The sequence below is a fragment of the Pezoporus wallicus genome, unplaced genomic scaffold (assembly GCF_028554395.1).
Source record: "Pezoporus wallicus isolate ANWC-B61680 ecotype Strahan unplaced genomic scaffold, APGP_CSIRO_Pwel_v1 contig_1739, whole genome shotgun sequence".
Classification (NCBI taxonomy): Eukaryota; Metazoa; Chordata; class Aves; order Psittaciformes; family Psittacidae; genus Pezoporus; species Pezoporus wallicus.
Window position 1 is genome coordinate 557348 of NW_026637351.1, and position 21636 is coordinate 578983.

The window sequence follows — 21636 nt, forward strand, 5'->3', positions numbered from 1 at the left end:
CTTTGGGGAGGGACCATGTCCCATCTGGAATGCTGCATTTAACAAATAAGATACAGCCCATGTGGGACATGGCCCGAGAAGCACAACATGCAGATACATGGCCCTGGAGTAACAACTGGAAGAACTGCAGTTGTTCAGAAAAGGGAAACCTGAAAAAAGGCAGAACTGCCTTCATTTAGCTAAAGGGAAATGAGGAGGGGGATAAACCACTTTTCATGTTCCTTCAGAGCAGGAGAAAGTGGAAAAGGTCACAGTTACAGCAGTAACGATTTAGGCTGAACATCTGAACAACATCATTGCTCAGGCTTGAAGGGACCTTGGGCCATCTGCAGCCCAGCCTCCTGGTCAAGGCAGGGTCCATCTAGATATCAACACAGGTTGCTCAGGCCTTGTCCAGTCCAGTCTTGAAGGCCTCCCAGGACAGAGGCTGCACAGTCAGTACAGTGCCTTACCGTCCTCACAGGGAAAGTGCTCTTCCTAGACCCGTCTGGTATGTCCCCTCTGTCAATCTATGACTTCAAGTAAAGATCCTGACTTTTCCTGTTGCTGACCTCCCTGAAGGCACAGGGAGGAGGCTGTTAGATTCCCTCACAGTCATTCTTCCCGTATGCTAAGCAAGCCCTGCTCACCTGGCCTGTTCTCACGGGGCCACCACTCCAACCCTTGGCTGTCTTGGAAGTTCTCTCCAGCACCCCAAGCTCACTCCAATTTACTGATGTCTTTTCCATACCAGGGGCTCAAAACAATAGACAGTATTTGGTGTGGTCTAATGGGTGCTGAGTAGAGGGGGATAAGTGATTCCCTTCTCTCAGCCTGCTGGTTGTCCCTGTTCATCCCACCAAGGATGCAGTTGGCCCTCTTTGCTCCCAGGACACACTGTGGCCCCACATCCAACTTGCTGCCTACTATGACCCCAGGGCCTTACCTGCAGAGTTGCTCCCCTGCCAAGCCAGTGCCCTGCCAGTAGCCGGTCCACCCAAGGGGTGGAACTTTGACTTTGTCCTTGCCGAAATTCACAAGGTTTCAGCCTGTCCTTGTGGATGATTGCCTGGCCCTTGTGTGTATCAGGTGAGCCACCCCAGTTTGGTGTCATCCACTAATCCATGAGGACACACTCATTTTCTCCTCTAAGTCACTGCTGGAAATATTAGAACAGATACCAGCACAGACCCCATACGGTAGTTATAACTGCTCTCTAGGCAAGGTATGAACTATTTATCACTGCCCTCTGAGCCAAATGACCCAGCCAGTTTTTCTCTCATCTGGCAAGCCACCTATGCAGAGTATAACTGAGCTTGGATGGAGTGAGAGACTCTTTCAGAAACCTTCCTCACATAATCTACAAGTACTACATGGAGAACATAATCTGCTGCTCCCTCTTTATTATGTATCTATTTCCTTTGCAGGTCCAAAAGCACAAGGCTTGCGTCCTCGTAGGCTGAGCAAGAAGGGTGGTTAAATGTCTCTTTGTTGTGGTCAACACGGCCACATTAAAAGGTAAAAAAATAATACCCAAAAAAGAAATAATGAGTCAAACCCCAGACATTACTGAGACTACTACTTGGCCAGATTTTGGGCTTAGACCTTGGAATTTCCCTTTCCCATCCCCAGTCCGGCAATGTAAGAGTTAACATTGCATGCAATCCCAAAGTCAGTAGGGCTATCTGCTCACTTTCCACTTGTGCTTTGTCCACAACACCAGTTCTTCATGTTCTGCCTCAGAGTCCCCTTACCAAGTTTTTCCCTTCTGTAGCTCCAGGAGTTTTTTCTCCAGCAATGCAAGAGAAAAACAGAAGCAGCGTCCTCCATATTCACTAGAAGCGAGGGAGGAAGGAAGAGGATATGATGGAAGATTCAGGGCTGTTTTGATCTGTGTTCTCATCTCTCTCCTAGGCACAAGCAGAATGAGCTCTCAAGGGAAATGGGTGGGTAGGAAAGGGAGGAGCGGTTGCTCCGTGTGGCTCTTCCCGCAGGTCTCAGGCCCAGGAGGCAGGCTGGTACACATGCTGCAGTGGGAGCAGCTCAGTCTCTCCCTCAGCCTGGCTCTAATCCCAGACAGCTCCAGGAAGAAAGCGAGAGCAATCTGAAACACATCCAACGCTCAGCCGCATAGGTAGCAGACTTGAAACCAAGCCAGGTGCTGGCAAGAGCACAGCAGGCCTAAGCCTGGCAGACTAAAAAGGCTTTTCTGTGGAAAGTGAGGAGGTAGGGAGACTGGCTTGACTGCCGTCTGCTGCCTTTCTGCTGCTTTGTCACTGAAAGCAGAGCAGAGACAATTTTTCTTCCTCTAGACTTCACTAAACATGCAGTTTGCAATTGGGAGCTGGAAGTGGCCCTCAGCACACTGGTTTCACAGTGGCCAGGAAGACAGTGCTCTGCATACCTCTGTCAAAAATGCATGGGTTTGAAAGGAGTACCTGAGACATACTAGTTTTCTCTTCCTAGTGGGAACAGCTTGCAGAGCTCTGAATATCACTAAGGTACTTAGATCAAAGAGGCAACCACACCCACAGAAGCTGCCCAGGGGTACAGCTCCCCACCAGCCTCACTGGCATCCCACTGCTCCCTCAGAAGCTATCACCATTCTGCTCTCCGGATGTACAAATGTGAGTAACTTGCCTTTGGTCCTATCAAAGCAATGTTGTTACAAAGCACACACCAAAACTGAAATTAGGAAGTTGTGCTGAGTCCAGTGATTATCAGAGCATCGCTAAGGAGGTTTTTGCATTTTAACAGAGATAAGCACACCCTCATCCCTCCCACTTTTCAGGTGCGGACATGAAGCCACTGGCTACCAGAGCTGGTTTACCGGCAGCAGATCTGGTTTGTTATCCACAAATCCAGTCTACAGCTGTAGATCAGTTTTGTGGCAGTAAGCTCCAGCAGGAAAATGGGGACCTTCTAAAGTGGTTCTGCCCTTACTGAAGTACTATGGGCTCGTGGTACAGGACAGCAGTGGCCTTTCCCTTGTGGTTCCTCCTGCTGAAGGTTATGATTGCAAGAAATAAAGCATGTAATGCATTAACAGGGGATTAGATGTTTATGACCAAGGAGCACATTGCAGACAAGGAAGGATTATTCACATATTCCAGGAGACATGCTCAATTTTCCATATATGTGGATTTAACGAAATGAGAACTGCAAAAAGAAAAATAATTTGGAGAAATTTGTAAAAATAACACCAAAAGTAACACTGGCTAATCGGATGAGTTCAGAAATACTTGTGCACAGCTTTAGCATGTATCAATTCAGCATCAGTTTAGAACATAGCAATTCAACATGAAGAGATACTGATTTATTCGAGACATTTACCTGCAATTTTTATATTTTCAAAAACTGAAATTCATGCACTCCAAGGCAAAATTGTGCTCTACAGTAACACAGCTCAGTGTCATCCTTGCAATAAACGTCAAATACAGGCACAATTATTCTCTCCTCTGACAGCCTTTCAATTAGCAGTTCTTTACCAGCTGGAATGGCCACACACCAACTTGGTTCTCTTTTTTAGCTCTCACTTTTCCTGAACAGGACTGTCTTGTGGGGCAGTCACCAGTGCTACAGCATCAGCAGCTACAAGTGTCTGGAGAACGGAGCGATTGACATCCCTCCTGCCCTGAAAGCAGCTTCATTTCTAATGTACTAAAGACAGTAGGTGCAGTTTAATGTGGTGTTGTACAACTGTAGGTGTGGTTATTAACACCCAAAGTTTTGCAGTTTGAACAACGCAACCTTAAGAATCGTCTTTTAAAACCATGACTTCTTTCAATCAAACATGCTCCTTCTGTCAAAATGGAGCCTTCTTGTCCTCTACAGACCACACCAGAAACTTGCAGGATCTCTCAACCAGAAGCCTTATTCATTTAAAAAAAAAAAAAAAACAAAAAACACCACCAAAAAAACCCAAACCAAACCCTAACTCCTAACCCCAAGTTGCACTCTTGATACTTCAACTTTATCAAGTAAATATGGAGATGACAGGTGTTTTGTTGTTTTGGTTTTTTTTAGATGAAGACAAGCTTCATCAGCTTTAAGAAACAGAAGGCAAAGAATAATCACTCAAAATTAGCTCAAGTCAGACAAGAGCTAAAAATCTGAAACTTGAAGTCCATGTCCTCATTAGTCATTTAAGAGCAGCATCCCATCTAAAGGAACGGGATAAATTTTGTGAGGTTCTTATAAAAACAAGGCTTTATTTTGAGCAAGTTTTCTCCATTTGGTTTTACAGTCTCAACATACATCATATCCATGGACAAGCAGTATTTTCACAGAATAAGAGCCAAATACAAAGAGGAAGCCACTTGGGATTAACAGTTTCAACCTAACTGACTCAAGACTTCAAAAAATACCTTATGCTGTCACTTATTTGAGGTAAAGGAATTCCATAAATTAGGATCTAAAGTTTAACAGAAGACTTAACAATGAAATATTTGAGAGAAGTAGGTATCTCAAGGAGGAAGGGGTGGGGAGAAGTGATCTTACTCTAAGACATTATGAGCAACTACAGAAGGGGAAGGTAGGATTTCCACTTGGTTTGTATTGGTAAAGCCAATACAGTTTGGACTACGATGTGTGTTTAGCCAAATTTGTGCAGTTTTAAATTTCAAATGTGATGAATTTTACTGGTAATAGTCTTCAAAGGTGAACCTAACTGAAGTTAGGTCATGAGCTTAGTTTGTATGTGTAATGATTACCTAGTGACAGCATTCAACAATCAGGTAATGGTTGATGCACAAGTTTTTTTTTCCTTTGAGTATCCAGCAAAATCCATTGCTTTCAGTGCCCATTATGACATATTCCAGTTACACGGTTAACTTTTGGACAGCTGTGCAGTCAGACCATTTGGTGGAATTCAAGAGGGCTTTTTTAAAGAAATACTGGGCTAGAGGGAGAAATCAATCTTCTGCTATCTGTTCATACAGAAATATACCTGCAGTTTAACAGGGCTTAAATAAACAGATGAAAGCCATTACAGGGACACATTTATAGTTTAACTTGTTTATACAGCAAATCAGCTTGTGTCATTACTCTATAGGAAAATAAACAATCGTAAACCTTTTTAAGCAGTTCTGCCATTACACTAGATACTGGTTTGAAAACAAGAAAGACTATCCTCATCTTTTTGAGCCCAAGATTTAAGTTAGCTCAATAATCTTACATTTCACTGAAGAGGAAAGGGAACTAGATTCATATCCTGTAAACTGCAAGAACTGAATTATCAATGTTAGATTACTAACACCTAGCAGAAATACCACAGGTGTCAACTCAGCTATTTTTTGCCAGGCACTGCTCAATTTCTCCAGCAAAAAGAAAGCATAATTTGATTCATGTATTTGCAAACATAAGCAGTGAAGCCAACTTCAGAGGGATATGCTTCTTTTAAAAGGTTACTGGCAAAGCAGATTAATTTAGAACAGCTCTTTTTTCAATATTATTTTGTTTCCCAACTCCAAGTTCCAGTGAGCAAAAGCTTTATACTTACTTTGGAGGCAGAGAGAAGCTGGTTTGTTAATCTATGTTCTTTTGTTTTGAAGATTAATAACGGAGCAAATTTATAATTTAGCAAGTTATCTGACTCAGAACTAAAACAGGACTAGTAAATTCTCTCCTCCTGTGGAAAGCTCTATTACATACCTTCAAGTACATCAAGTTGTATCTTGCAGAAATATGACCACTGACCAAAATGTCTTACTATGTTCCACTTTGAATAAAAGCAGATAAAGTTAAACTGCAAGCCAGCCATTGTACAAATTCTCTCTCAAGATGTTCCAGCAACATTTCATTTAGAGCTTAAACTCCTTAGGAGATACAAAACCTAAGATATACAGCTATTGTGTAATTCAATTAAAATTCAGATAGAAAAAGATGTCTTGTTTGTGAAAAACTGCCATCTATCCATTAGCTTTTATCACACTTCAAGCTAACAGGAAGTTAGTAAATGTGGAAAGACACATTTACTAGCTTCCTATTAGTTAGTAAAGACACATTGAACTAGCTTCCTATTAGTTTCCTATGACCTTGAACACTTAACAATGCTTTTCATTAAATGACAGCTAAGAGAACATGGAGTGGAAAAAAAAATCCCTTCAGTCCTAGAGAAATTTGGTCCTTGTGTTTAGGACCTTGCATTTCCTTCAATAGATGCTATGTATTGTGCTGCACAGAACATAAATTTCCTTACAAAGCCTCACCTGCCTATTATGAATTATTGCAATAAAAAATATTACTATTTTCCCCCCACTAGGGAAAGTTGCACTAGGCAACTTTCCAGCCAAAGACAAGGAATTTAGTGAAGAATCATAAAAAAAAAATTAAGCTATGAACTCTGGCACAGTAGCAATTCAGCTACTCCAGAGTGCTTATAAAATAGGCTTTAGATGTTACACCAAGAAATTGGATTTATTGTAAATGCCACAGTCACAGTGATAGACAGAGCACAGACTTCTGGTAACAAACAAACATACATTTTTTTAACTAAGCGCTTCTACTTTGTAAATAAACGCATTTTGCACAGCCTTCCTTTTAAATGTGCCTAAACTAACCTAAATAAGCAGACAGCATAGCAGAAAAGGGAAACTTATGTGAGTAACTGTTTCTTAAGCAGTATATTATTTTTACTATGTATATAATATTTTATATTATATACACACACATTTTCATCAACAGTTCAAATTATACCCAAATAAAGAAGAAAAAAACAAAAAAAAACAAAAACCAAAATCAAACCCAAAACTGGCGCTCCTCCAATACATTTACCACCTTTCCCTCAGGCATAGTTAATCCAGGTAATTTGTCAAGATAGAGGAATGACAGTTAAAAAGACTCCCCCCACAAGAAACAAGTTACACAAAGAATACTGTATCACTACAAATTTTTTATTCAGAAGCCCATCTTTTAAAAAAAATCTCATTATGAACTTGTTTGGTCAAACTACAACACTTTCTAGCAGACATACAGTAAAAATGGCATGGCTCAGAATCGACCAGATCTTTCACGATCTCTTGACCGCCTCCTATCACGTTCGCGTCCTCCTCCTCCACCACCACCACCTCCACGACCACGATCTCTGGATCTAGACCGACGTTCACGGGACCTCGACCTGGATCTATGCCTTTGAAGAAAGTTGGAATATTTTATTGTTTCATCACAATTGCCAGTTTACTTGTAGTACCACACAGTGGAACATTCAAGGACGTACATAACAAGGAAAAGAGACAGTGTGATTAGGAGGGCTGGTGAACTGGCACTCAGGCTGTGAAACCACATAGCATCAAAAAAGTTGGAAAAGGCCTTTAAGATATTTACAAACTGAGCAAACTTAATACCAGGGAGTCAACATATACTGTTAAAAAAGATTTCAACTGCTCCCAATGGATGAGCAAGCCTTGGAAAAAGGCAAGGAGAGGAACTAAATGCACTTTATGCAGCTGTTAATTAAAGCAGCAAGAGAAGGGGACACCTGTTTCAGCAGTTACAAATAGCTCTTAACAACACACATCAAAACCCTACAGCTCCAAGTCCATTCCTATTAAATCAACTGCATTAATCAGCAATAACAACTCAGTTATCTTTTTGGGGGGTAGGTTTTTTTTCATTTTTGTTTTCCTTCCAGAAGCCATCAGTATTTGCAAATAATCCTTCCTGCCTCTGAGGTCAATGACATATTCAAGAAGAAAGCTAAGACCACCCAGCATGTAATGCTAACACAGCTAGTGTGGATTTATACTTTATATGGACCTTTTCAAGGAAAGGAGTGGTTTGAATGCTTTTAAGCATTTTAGAAAAGCCGATTTTATAAAAATAAGTAAACAGTACATTTTAAAATAGGTGTAGAAATCAGCAGAGCTAAAAAGCTCAGGAAATTAATGCTACAAGTCTTAAGTATGCAGAATATTGTTACATGACGACATTTTTTGGGGTGGGAGTGTGGGTGGTGACAAATTTTACTATGACAGAGACATACAGCACTCTTGCACTTGCATACCACTGAGCTGTTCAGAATTATTAAATTAACCTATCACTCAAAAGTTCTGGGTTACTCGATTTTCTCCTCCCTCCCCCCAAAGACTTTGATGTATTTCATTGTGCAGAACTACTTTCAGGTTAGTCTCATTTATACAATCTACCTGTGAAACCTCCCTGACACTTTTTCTAATATCTAGCCTTACTGCTAACCTGTGACAGCTTTAGCTGCACAAAGGATTTAAATATGGCAAACTGGGCAATGGGTAAAACCACCATATTCCAAAGCCAAACACAAAAGTCTGATCTTTCTTGCAATAAAAGGTGAGACCTTTTAAGTGGTGGTATTAAATTCAAGCGATCCAGACCCATAAAAATGACCAAAAGGCCAATATAAGAGCATGTTTCATCTTTTTAAACTTCTTAAATGCTTACATTTGAGTTTAAATTAGTATTAATTGGGAAAGTAGTTAGGCACAAATACATATGCTTAAGCAACACAATCTACATTTTCCAAAGTTGTATTCATCCTCACGAGTTCTAAGACACTGCCAATCAAAGACATTTATAGGAAAAGAACACCTTCCATCATCCCAGGCGCCTTCTGTGATTGGAAGAAAATTACATAATTGTGCTCTCTATAAAAGGAAGCTCAACAGCTTTATACGCCTTTCCTAAAGAGCAAGCTCCTAAAAGCAAGCAGACTGAATCCAGCTCAAAGTGAACCATACACAGGTGTTATCGTAACAGTAGTGATATAAGCCTTTCTACAAGTTACCTTAATAAATGAATGTAAATATAAACTGTATGTACCACAACTTGTTGCTATTAAGCAGAATTACTACTCCTTTGCCCTACTGAGACTTTCTATCAAGAAGGGTCACATTGTGAGGCTAGTGCTATTAAAAATAAGCTCAGTACAGCAACTGCCTCTTGCTGACACTAAGGAATGAATACAGGCTAGAAAAATTAGCCACTAATTGTTTAAAAAAAAATAAGGTTGGGTCCTGAATATAATCTATAGTTATACTTGATTGTGCATAATGTTGAAAGTGGCCAGTCTGTTCCTGCCAAAATTACCATTAGCCAAATAGCCTACTTCTGACAGAGGATGTGAGCAAATACATTTAGAAGAGAATACAAGAGAGAAGGGGCAAAGCAATACTTCTCCAAGTAATGTCCACCTGCAACAGTACACAGTTCGGAGACTTGACTCACAGGCAGGTCCCATGTAATCAGTAACTCGGTGGATGTTGTTGTTCTTGAACCCTGACTTCTCTTATATCCACATCAACCTTCAAGCTTCCACAGCACTCACAGCACGAACCACCATAACTTTTTTTGTTTTTAAACAGAGACCTATTCCTTTGCCCTAACTGGCCACTTGCTAGTTTCACTTGATGCCCTTTACCTGGTGCCTTTCACTGGCATGTGCCAGAACTGCTTTAGAAAGAACGAGGAGGACTTAAGTTTAAAGATCTGCCTTCAGAATTTTCAGCAACTGGCTCTGAATTTACCTGCTTTAATCATATTTAAAAGCAAACTTACTTTTTACGCCGCCGCCCATACAACTCGCGCCTTAATTCTCGAGAAATGGGCTTCAAATGCATAAAGTTGCAGAAGCCTCCTCGTGTACACTCGCTGAAACAGAATTCAAGAGACACAGTTACAATTCCCACCTCTAGGCTTTATCTCTTTCCCCTAAACCCTAGTGGGCCTCTAGCCATCTGAAAGTTAATTTCCTCTAACACTAAACCGAGTAAACTGCAAGCATCACTTACTGACTCTGACTCACTCCTAGATCAAAATCTTACAAAATATGTCAAAAGTCAAGAGGTTCAGTGCAGATACTTCACATTAATATTACCTGAAGTGGTTTTTTTTGGTACCCTAAGCTACATGTAAAGGCCTGACCCAAGCAACCACCCTGTTTGTCCAAGCATTTCAGAGATACTGCCAGAGGAAGTCACTTTTTACCCCATTTCATATTGACGGCAACAGGCCTCTCTGAAGTCAGTCACAGGGGAAAGCTCAGCATGAATGGGCTGTCCATTAAACCAACGATTGTTCAGGTCAATCACAGCCTTTTCTGCATCTTCTTCACGGCGAAACTAAAAGCAAAATCAACATTTTTTCATATTATAGAGAAGCAAGAGAAGTAGCCTGAAGATTCCTATCAGATCAGCTGTGTGTTATCTGAGGCTTAGAACTAGTAATCAAACTAGAAGCTACTTCAGAATTCCTGGGACAGTCCATCAAATCAAGGGTAAAGATGACAGCTTCTCATTAATCAGGAATCGGCTAATCAGAACATCAGTGTCTCCTCTTATGTTCTATTTGGTCTTTCAAGTTAGAAAGTTAGTCAACAGAAGAAGATATGTATTCTTAGTATAACTTTAAACAAACAGAATGCTTAAGAGTACTTTCTAGAACATTAATGCTCCAAACTGAATGGGCCTTTTCCCCCAACATTTAAGAGAAATGTGCACAAGAACTGAACCTCTCAATCGATCAGATTTCTGTAAATTCTGACTTCAGTTTTATGATGAACATAAAACTTCAATTTGAAATTCCTTTTCACACCTGAAAACTCCTGAATTTTTTATAACAATTTTTTCCTCTGATGATAATCTACACAACTGAGAATTTTAGGCTTTACTTTCCAGGGAAAGGAATGCACAGTAAAAATTGTCAAACTAACAGTCTCAAAACTCCCCAACTCTGTGTACACACCATGAAATTTCTTCGGTGACAACTTTTTGCTCATTATTCAAGAGATACCAATGACTTCTAAGAGCTAAGCTCAAGTGTTCCAATTTGCACCTTAAACCATCCAGGTACTGCCAAATTAGCTTGGTTACAAGACATTTTGTTTAACAGAGAAGCTAGAAAATAAATGCAACCATTGTGAATAAATCTCTGCTCGTAACTAAATGCTTAACAGGCAGCACGATAGAAAGACCCCAAATTAATTCAGCAAACTGAACAGGCCATCAGTGGTGACTGTATTTATAAGAATGTATAAAAAAAGTGTTAATCTTTATGAAAGCAGCAGATTTGGAGTATCGAGAACTTCACATAATCTCTTAAAATTTCAGATTCCATTCACATTTTCACTTCCTACTTTATATTATGAAGTTGGAGAGGAACTTATGTCCTGAAGAGCTACTCTCACAAGTTACAAGCATACAGTAGCTTTCAGAATTATAAAGTAAATAAATACCACCCCTACTGATTATATAAAAACGTTTCTCTATCCTACCTTTACATATACGTTTCCTACTAGATGATCTCCAAGGTTATCACAAACATTCATCTCTTCAACTTCACCATATTTTTCTTCCATTTCTGTGAAGACCTCCTAAGCACAAAACAACCAATTAAAAGATTGCAGCTCATTAGTTCTAACTACAGAAGTACTGCATTTAGATATTACTAAGTACAAAAGAAGTCCTTTCTTTAAAAAAAGGGAAAATACCCCCCCCCCCCCCCCTTTTTTTTTTACATTTCTGATTTTAAAATTAGTACTTGCTTGGCTAGTACTGTGTCCATCTGTAATTAGGGCACTAACAGGATACAATAAAAAGCTATGGAAAACATTACGCATACAGTATTTACAGAACACGTAAGATGCACTGAAAACACTATACATAAGCCTTGATGCTAATAGTTTTACTCAATTTGCTTCTATAGTTAAGTATATTTTAAGTTTACAGCAAAGAGGAGTATTAATGGAATCAAAATGCTACACTGCTTAACTGCTGTTGATTTTTAAACAAAGTCCATTATGAACAGCAAAGTTAATGCCAAATCAAAGGTTATACCAGGAAATACGAAGCACTCAAGGTTGTAATTTTTAGAATGCCACCTGAGGAAACAAGTGCTTTTCTGTGAATCTACCTAACTTATTTTGCTGACAAATCCACAAACTCTTTAATACATTTTTACATCTGTTACATACCTCAAAGAATTCATCGTAATGTTCCTGCATCTCAACATCACTCACAGCACCTGTAAAAAATCAAGAGTCATATTGATTAGAGCCTATAAGTAATAAAGAAGAGACTCTGATCATACTACAAAACAATCTAGAGAGGCCGTCTGGAGCATAAAAGACATCATATAGCATGGAGCTAACTAACAGGAATATTAAAAATAAGTATGTTTGAAAAACTTTGAGTTCCCAAAGTATATGTCAAAACATTACATTGACATGATCAAATAAAAACAAGTTTTAATCAGAGCCAAACTTTTATGCCACAAATTTAAAAGGGGAAAGGAATTACTCTTAAATATCACTTAAATTTAATATACAGTCCTACCCTCTTTCTACCAAGTTTTACCTAAACAGAAGGCAAGTGGCTTTGTTATATTTGCATATTTTTATATTTTATTGCATGATTAAAATTTAGTGTTCCTCTTCCTAAAGCCAGAATTTTATTTTAAAACCTCTCCAGCACATTAACACTAGAATTTGCAAGTTCACAATGTAACACAGCCTAGAATTCTTATTTTTACATTTGCTTAAAATAGTTATTGAAATGACACACTTCCCTGAGTGCCCTCAAAGAGGGTACCATCATGCTCTGCAACAGAGAGCAATTTCCTAGTTTAATTTTGAACATCACTTCATTTTCCTGTAGTCCTGCAGAACACCTTTAAGTGCAAGACAAGCCAGCCATATATTCAGGTTAGATTATTTTCGTGCTTTAAGCTGGACTTCACAAATGAGCGCTGCTTGCCTGCTGCTATAAAAAACAATGCAAGTTTGGCTGATTTTTCAAAGCATTAAGAATATATAAACAAATTTCATTTATTTCTTCCAGACTACAGCATTTTAAACTACATTAAGGTGTACACATTAAAGCTTAATGTATTAGCTCTTCAGCAGTTAAGTGGTTTATCAAGATCAAGCAGACCAGCTTTAAAATGAAGCCTGCATTTTATTCTAGAAAAAGTGTTCTAGCCTTTAAATTACAAACACTGCTGGTTTAGTTCACAGAATGTGAGAGAGAGACTGAGCCAACAAAGTTGTGTTTATTTACTTCAGTCTGCTATGGAAAGAAAGAAGTGCCTTGGGCTCAGTCATTTTTGGCTAATGTTACCATTTGGATGAGCTTCACATTTTCCTTCAAAGGCTCTAATATTAACCAGCCACACTCTTTGGAACGGTCATTACTTTCTTTCCACCTATCTCACCTCCTGAAGAAGGATAGGGGGAACGTGCTATACAGTTTGGGATAGGAGTTTCTACATTTGAAACATGTCTGCTTTTAAGAACTTTTTTCTTCCCTTTGGTTATACAGCAAATTAAGGAATATCAAATATTAAACCAAACCTTCTATACAGTTTAATACTTAACTATATTCCCAGGGTTCTGCCAACACTACTGATAAAAGCTTACTAATATCTAATGATTGGGCTTGGTTTTTTTTTGTTTGTTTTGTGGATTTTTTTTTTTAAAGAATACCATACAGGGGCTCTGTAAGCCACACTGGGAATAAATACTATAATAATACTTGTTAACAGATGGACAAGCACTAAAAACTTGTAAGGAGATTTCACTGTCATATTAGGATATCATAAACAACAGTTAGTTAATGACTACTTGAACGTCCTTCTAAAGTGGGAAGCATACATATGCACAGGCTTTATAAACATTCATTTGCCAGGGCCGCTGGTATCTGAACCTTGAGAAGCCCAAGTACTAATTGAAATACTCAGGAAAACTACTGCTGTTCAAAACTAAGGTTAATCCTCTATGACGGCAATAGAAAGGAAGACAGTTAAGCAACAATAACAAAAGCATTAAATAGCTACCCAATTTATCCATTAAAAATACATGCAGTACTTAAGTAGGGACAAGTTTTGAGAAAACAAGCCAGGAGTTTCAGCAAACTTACTGGTAACAACAGAGCTTCAGCTCTACCACAGAAGGTATAGTCAAGCTCTGTTGACTAGCTACCCGCTCTTCAAGACAAACTAGAGACGGATACCAGCATTCAGAAAACACTAGAGAATCTGTTCAAGGCTCTTGCAACTTTACAATCTAAACAGCTCCACAGACCAAATTGCTGTTAACTGTGCAAATTAGTTACCAGCTCATTGAGAATTCAGGGACAGATTTATCCAACAGTAAATTTTTTGGTTTACTGAAACAGCATTAACTACTAAGCATCTGCATCAAGAAAGCCTACAAACCAACAGAACTGTTTAAGCATCTAGACAAACTTACGTAACTTGATACATATCTAGCTCAATTGTGTGACAAAATGCTCAAATTACATCATTGGGCCATTATTCACTTTTAGAAGCAGAAGAGACAGTGTTGACTTTGAAGTTAATGGATGATTTCATGAAGCATATCTGATCAAATGCTGGTAACTAATCTGAACTAGTCTATAATCCAACAGTCAAAAAAAAGGAATAGCCAAACAAAGCTTTATTACCACACAGTCAATAACCACTTCAACAAGAAATATTAGTTAGAAAATAACACCAATTCTTTTTGGTGTCGTGTCCCCCCCCCTTTTTTTTTTTTTAATTTTGCTCTAATATTGCGGATTCAAATCACAGTATCAGTAATCACCTATCAACAATCCCCATCATTTAACTTCTGCCAGTCTCACAGCAGGTGTGTTTTCTTATGCCCATTCCTACTTCTTGAGGAGTTATTAAATTAGTTCATGACCATACCCAAATGCCTTCCCCTCCTCAAAAATACTTTTAAAGATGTATCTGCCTAGGTAAATAAGCAACTTGGTTTTGGAATTTGAATTTTCAAAGCATGGAAGGAATTTTAAGTATGCACCTATCCAAAAAAGGACAGCTGCCAGAAGGGAAGTGTTGTCAGTCAAAGTGTGTTCTTCCAAAGTACACTCTAAATGGAAGCTGCATTAACGTAGGACAAATTTCTGCATGCAGTCTGAAAAGTTTAAAATCCAAGTTCTCTTAACATTTACAGAGCAGGAAATTTGTTCTGGATGAAGTCAACGTGTCATTGTACTGCTCTTTTAGGCAGTGGAACCTAATGAACAGCACAAAACATTCCTAGGATGCTCCTAGGATGCCAGATTCTCCAGCAGGGAGAAAGGCATAGGGGAAGAAACCAGTGTAACCAAACTGCTTTACAGGGGAAGTACAATTGCAACCCTTTTTGATTAGATGGTATACAGATTCCCCTCATAGTTCTGGGAGAAGGGAGGAAGGTGAGTGGGACAAAAAAAGGTCGTGTTTTTTTTTTTGTGGATGTGCGTTGGTTTTGGACACATTTAATGAAATGTGGTCAGTTTGATCTGTTAAACTAAAATGGCAGACCAGCTTAAGTCGACACTGAGCTCTGACAATCAAGCCCAGGGAACCAGTGAAGGAACTTGTATGAACTTACAGCGCAAACCGTCAGCAGACTGGGAAGAGTTTTGAGGGTTACGGTAAATGTTCAAGAGGGCAATGGTCTGAAATACAAAACGCAACAACTTTATATTATGGAAAATAATTTTAACAAGAAACCGGTTTCCTCTAGGGTCGCTTTAGCCGAGTCTGTGCTGAAAGAGAGGTGGTTATTCTCTCCCAAGGAGAACTTGCACTTAGCTGGTGACCTTTCTGAATCAGCCTAACACTGTAAAGTAATAGAGATCTCATGACACTCCATTATTGTATTTCTGGTTTTAATTTGACAATGTTACTCTAGTGCAGTTTTGCACAATTTCAGGCAGATACATAATAGATGACATCCAAACACAGTAATCAAATTACAGCCGTAGTAATTTGTTTGAATTTGGTTGCATCAAATGGTTTCTTAGTAGCAAAATCACAGGAAAATAATACAATAATTACAGCATAACATGAAATCTCCATTTTCCTGAAAAAGTTAAGATGAAAAAAAAACCCCAGTTTTGGGAAACTTACCGTACGTCATGTATGTACCTATTTTTATCCCTTTTTGGTTTTAATTTTTTTGTTAAATCAAGAATTTGAAAAATGTCTGCAGTTTAACCCTTTAAAAAGAAAGGGTTACTACGCAATTGAGTTTCACTTTGCAGTGCAAAAGAGCGTCTGCATGAAGACCAATTTATGCAGTCACTTCTGCATTTTGAACTGCACACATTTGACAAGTTCTTGATCTATGCGCAAGAAGAGTTCCGTCACTTGTCCTGTTTGCAACAGCTTTATGTCAGCAGCTCAGAAGCCAACATTATTTACTCATAATTAGGAGTGGGCTCTTTAACACCATTCTTTAAAAAAATTTCTCCAACTGTGGGACTTACAGTGTGAGCCGTCAGCCGTCTGTGCACTGTTTTGGGGGTTACGATAGATGTTTTGAATCAAGATGGTCTGCGGGGAAAAAAAATAAAAAGGGGAATTCTACTGGCTGCTGTGCATATAATAGACAATTGCAAAGAGACAACTTGTTTGCAAACAGCTAAAAGTAAGATTCTGTTCTCAAGATTTCCTTTTGTATTTGCAGAATATCTTCCAAAATTGCATCCAGACCATCATATTATGAAAACAGTTTTAATTAACCACCAAGAAAGAGCTGCATTTGTCTCAAGAGCTATCCTCAAAACGAGTTATGAGGCAGTCACCTGAAACATCAAACTATGTGATCTTATGGAGATGCCTAGCTTTCAGGATGAGACTCATCATTGCAAGGCTGGGAGGGGGGGTGGAAACAGTGTTATGTGCACAGCGTGTAATACAGAATGCCAGAGTCTAAACTGCTACACCAGACAGTAAGGTTTTTAGGCAAGTCTCATTTTGTGTGTCAGGAATTTCTTGGTGGAATTTCTGTTTAAATAATATAATAGCATCATAGGTATCACGTTTCCGATCCTTCAAATAAGGACAATATCCTTTTAGCCCTTCTGCTTTTTACTTGAAGAATTAGCCCAGGCAGACTTGAAACCTTACATTTGTATCGTTCTTCTTAAAATCAAGTTGTCTGAAAAAACAAACCATGTTTAAGTTAGTAAACTAATATTACAAAAAAATTCCAAACGTCCATATCACTGTAAGCAGCTCAAAAATTGAAATTTGATTACTTAAAATACAAGCTCACCGTTAGTTAGTATGAATCACAATCCCCAAATAATTTTAGCTTACACATTATTATTAGTCACAGTAAGAATTCAGAACTTAAGTCACAGGACCAGCAATGTCAGACCTACATATGCTGCCCACTTCTTATGTAAAGAAAACACCAAAAACTGTAATTATCACATTTAAAAATTACACACATGTTTTATAATGGGTACAGTCATACCAACCAAAGCTTTGTGCTTCCATGGCCCAGGTTTAAAATAACTTATGTTTTGCCTACAATTGGAGAGAGCCAGAAACATGCACAGTTACAGCATTTCTGCTGATCAGTGGTAATTGAATCACCCTGGATCGCACGACCTTTCCTAATGCAGCTCTCCCATATAAAGGAGCTGTACCAGCAATAGCAACACAAGTTAAAAATACTGCGCTGGTAACTTTCCATTAATGAGTATCTGTTCTTCTATCACAGCTGATTATCAATCTGCATACAAGCAAAGATTTCTTTAGTGAACCCTACACACCTGCCAGGTACATTACAGGTGTTACAACACAGCACACCTGTCAGGAGAAGTGCTGAAGCAGTCCCAGACATCACTGGAAGAGTCGCACATTCCCTGCTGACCCACATCAGCTGGCACCGCTAACCACGGTCTCTAAAACAAAGCTAAAGGCTGCCTGCAAGAACTTCCTGACAGAGGAAAAAGTTGCCACAAAAGTCGCACAAAGGGTTGGGAGGCTGGGTTTTTTTGTTTGTTTTAAAAAACACACACACAAAAAAAAAAACAACAAAACCAAGATGTAGTTTGTAGTGTTACATTTTGGGTTGTGGTGTTTGGTTTTTTTTGGGGGGTGTGGGGGAGTTGCTTAAAACCAAACCAAACCTAAAGAGAGCTACTGTGGAAGTGTCTAATTCAGGAATATTTTCTGGTAGCCAATGACCTAAATTCAAGTCTCTAAATAACCAATCACACTCCAGCATGCCCTTCATGTAGGTCAGCAACATGTAGTCATTTTGAAAATGGGCAATATTCCTTCTGAGATACAACAGTTACATTAAAAATTATTAACAAAAAAAAACAAAACAAACTAAAATACCAGAAGCAGGAAACTCTTTTTTGTACATGAAGTACCGGCAGTGGTCCCTCTTGGCCAGTATCCTCCAGTTACTGTCCCTTGGAACTCCCCCTGCAAACTCATGCACTCAAGAGTTTAACCTTGTGAGCATCACTGCTCTGAACTCCAGACACACGGATGGTACCTGCCTCCACAGTTCTTCCCACATTGACACCAGCCCACCATTCCCACCAATTCTGCTCTAAGTCAGCTCAAATGAACTTGCACAGAACTCCACTGCTATACAAGTTTTACCTTTGTAGGTGAAATCACTGATAACGGAACAACTTTCGTAAGCACTACCTGCCATCTACAATATTCCTGAAGAAAACTGTTTACCTGTGCACCTTGACAATCAGCAGTGATAGAAAGATAAATAATACACTTCTCTAGGAATGCAATTTCTGAGAACTACAGAGGTCATAATAACAAAACCCCTATCATCCGCTGCACCTTTTATTTTCCTTTTTTTTCCCCTTTCTGGCAGACATGCAGTAACACATCATGTCTCCAACAATATTCACCTTGTCAGATTAAATAATTTGTCAGGTCAATTGATACAGACACCCTCAGCAACCAGGCAAGTTGTTTCCAAGAAACAACTCTTCCACATTGAAAAGAACAATGTACGTTACTCTCAAAACTGATGAGCCTGGGTCAGAGAGCAAATGAAATGACAGACAAGTCACTTAGTTACTAATTAGTTTCTTCCATTATATGTATAAAAGATTTAAGTTCACACCTTTGACATAGGTGGAACATGCTGCCATTGTGATTAAAAAGATCTGGGATGGTTTAAGTGCCTAAACACCACTGAGAAGGCACACTCACCTGAAAGTTAGCACTGGTTGGTCTCTACTACAGGCAAGCTTACAACAGCATCGCTTCCTGCAGCCATTAAGGGTGACAGGAGATAATTAGAAATGCTGGGAGAAGTAAATGGAATACCCCCAAAAAAAAAAAAAAAAGCAAAAACCCATATAAACTGGGGCCAAAAGTGAACTACTTAATCTGGAGCTTCGTAATTATTCACTTGTATCTGAGAATCTATCCTTTAAAGAAGCAAACTATACTTCCACAAGAAAGAGGAAACAAAAAGAAAACAAACCTGGCTAAATGTTGGTTTGTTGTGCAACCGAGAACATCTGTCTCCATGACGACAAGCTCCAATTTTGAAATAAAATGAACAGTTGACTCTGCAAATAAGAACAAAGTAGTTACATATTGGAACAGGAAACATTAATATGCAATTACCATAAAACATAGGCCCTACATGCCTTTATCTTGTTGTGCATAAGTAACACAGAAAAAAAAAAAAATCAGTCTAGGAAAGTATTTACAACAAACCTGTTCACATCCATTCCTCTTTACCCCTAATGTACAGCAAGTAATCTCAACAATTTCACCTGCTACTCAAACCAAAAGTGCATTCAAAACACCACCACAGATAGAAGCGATGATCACCATTTTACCCTTCGGGTTCTCCGTTCTTGTCTTTTTACCAGTTTCACTGGGTGATGGGGTGGGAAATAATGTGAAAAACAGTCTGAGAAGCTTTACTGTGAGCTACATAGTTATGTCTTGGTTCATGCAACCCCCTAGTCTAGGCAATACAGTTGCACCTACCTAACGTTTTATAAGCTGCCTGTTTAAAGTTACACTCTAAGCGTAACTCAGACTGCTGCCAACACAGTACCTTCAATAATTCAGGTAAGAGAAAAACCACATTACAGAGAGAATACAAACAAGCAAAACATTTAGTTAAGCCATTTTGATGAGCGTAGTTAATGATTCGAAAAGGAAGCATTTAATATTTTTTTAAACCACAAGCTTTTCTTGAATTAACCATCATCTTGTGACATCTTCAGAACTACGCTGGTTTAGAAGTGCCAGCAACACTCACATATAAATTGTAACTCACTTGGAATGATGAAAGAAAACCATAAGGACTTCAGTTACCTTGACTGAGAAAACTGAATGCAAAATTCTGCAGGGCAAGAGAACTATTATGGGCTATATATGGGTGACTGAAACATAAGAATTCTCCTGGAAGAAAGATTATTATTTCCATGCTCAGAGTTAACACCAATTCTTTCCACAATCCTGTGTAGCCAACATCACCTCATGGAAGGGAGAAATATTAAAGTACTAAATCACATCTGATCTCTAGGAAAACATTCTACTGTAAAATGGTAACATGTTTATTCTTCATTATGTTTTTGAAAATATATACTTAGCATTACAATATACTTACTGTCTTTTCTGAACTCTAACCTGAAACAAAAAAAAGTACCTAACTATAAGATGTCCAATATGCCTCCAACTTCAAGACTTTCTGAAGAGTTCTGCTTGCTTTTTGAATAGAAAATAAGACCTGTAACAGGAATTTCATGCCTGCCATATTGGCACATACTAATACTGTTAAACTGCAATGCATAATATCAGAAAGGATGCTACAGCAGCAGAGCTCAAGAGTGGCTGCCGGCACTGCTTTTTCTGACAGACGAGTGCATTGGAACTGGCATGTAGCACTATAAAGCAGAAGGAAATCAGAAGCCTCATGGCCAGGGGCTGGCAAGAGTAATTTAGTCCAGCAGCACATCGATGCCCCCTTTCATTTTTAGGAGTGGAAAAACGCGTTGCTTTGGTCAGGCCGACGGTGGTGACCAAATTTTCGTTAGGAGTGTTTTCTAAGTACGCTTCCAACAACCAGAGAAACTAGAGGCGTTCCCGACGGGTGGAAGGCTGCAGGCAGAAGCCTGAGGATCAGGATGCAGCAGTCGGGGAAATCCTCCGCACCCTGGGGAGGGGGGAGAAATAACCAGTCGCTGTCCTCGCAGCATAGCGGGAGCTCTCGGGCCGCTGCGAGGCGCAGAGACACGAACAAAAGGAGGGAGAAGAGGCCCTCCCTGGCAGGGGGACTGGGGGTGGGGAGTGGCGGCGGGAAGCTCCCGCCACCGCCAGAAAAGCGCCGCCGCCGGAGGGAGGGAGGGAGGCAGGGAAGGGAGAGGGGCCGTCAGAACACCACGAGGCACGGGCACTGGGGGGGGGGGGGGGGGGGGGGGGGGGGGGGGGGGGGGGGGGGGGGGGGGGGGGGGGTAGGAGGCTGTCTCATTCTCCTTGGCCGTGGTAGGAGTGTCTTGCCCGCCCGGCCGGCCCCAGAGCAGGGGGAGGAAGCGGTGCTTCCATTGCAGAAGCACGGGAGGTAGTGCTCCGGAGAGTGGGCAACTGGAAGCTTCTCCTGTGCCTTGTTGGGGTGTTGGTTTCAGTTGTAACACACGTTCTGGTTGCCCTGTGGGTCAGCTAGGGGTTGTTACTGAGGGGTACTGTGTGGTGCAATGTCCAGATGTGTGCCTGGATTTATTCATTACACGTGTTCTGCTGTGTTTTGTGGCTGTCAGGGTGGATAGCTTAAAACAATGGGTCAAGGAAATTGAGAACCTTAGAATGGTCTGGCTTGGAAAGGACCTTAAAACTCATCTAGTTACAGGCTTTCTACCATGGGCAGAGACACCTTCCGCT

At 39.8% G+C, this 21636-nt stretch overlaps 1 protein-coding gene across 7 annotated transcripts; it reads right to left on the reverse strand.

The window, feature by feature from the left end:
• Positions 1-6851: 6851 nt before the first annotated feature.
• On the reverse strand, positions 6852-20965 carry U2AF1 (U2 small nuclear RNA auxiliary factor 1). 7 transcript variants are annotated; one of them, XM_057405022.1, is made up of 10 exons: positions 20369-20965; positions 19223-19310; positions 18946-19002; positions 16870-16900; positions 16227-16293; positions 11921-11970; positions 11222-11320; positions 9937-10070; positions 9508-9600; positions 6852-7108 (listed from the first exon to the last, which is right to left on the reverse strand). In XM_057405022.1, exons 2-10 carry the CDS (start codon positions 19267-19269, stop codon positions 6970-6972), a joined length of 717 nt encoding a protein of 238 aa, XP_057261005.1. In that variant the 5' UTR covers positions 19270-19310; positions 20369-20965; the 3' UTR covers positions 6852-6969. The 7 variants fall into 7 exon arrangements, with proteins under 7 accessions (XP_057261005.1, XP_057261007.1, XP_057261004.1 ...); XM_057405024.1 differs by lacking the exons at positions 16870-16900; positions 18946-19002; positions 20369-20965 and adding an exon at positions 15347-15413 and having other exon boundaries at positions 19223-19247; XM_057405021.1 differs by lacking the exons at positions 16870-16900; positions 18946-19002; positions 20369-20965 and having other exon boundaries at positions 19223-19718.
• Positions 20966-21636: the final 671 nt, after the last annotated feature.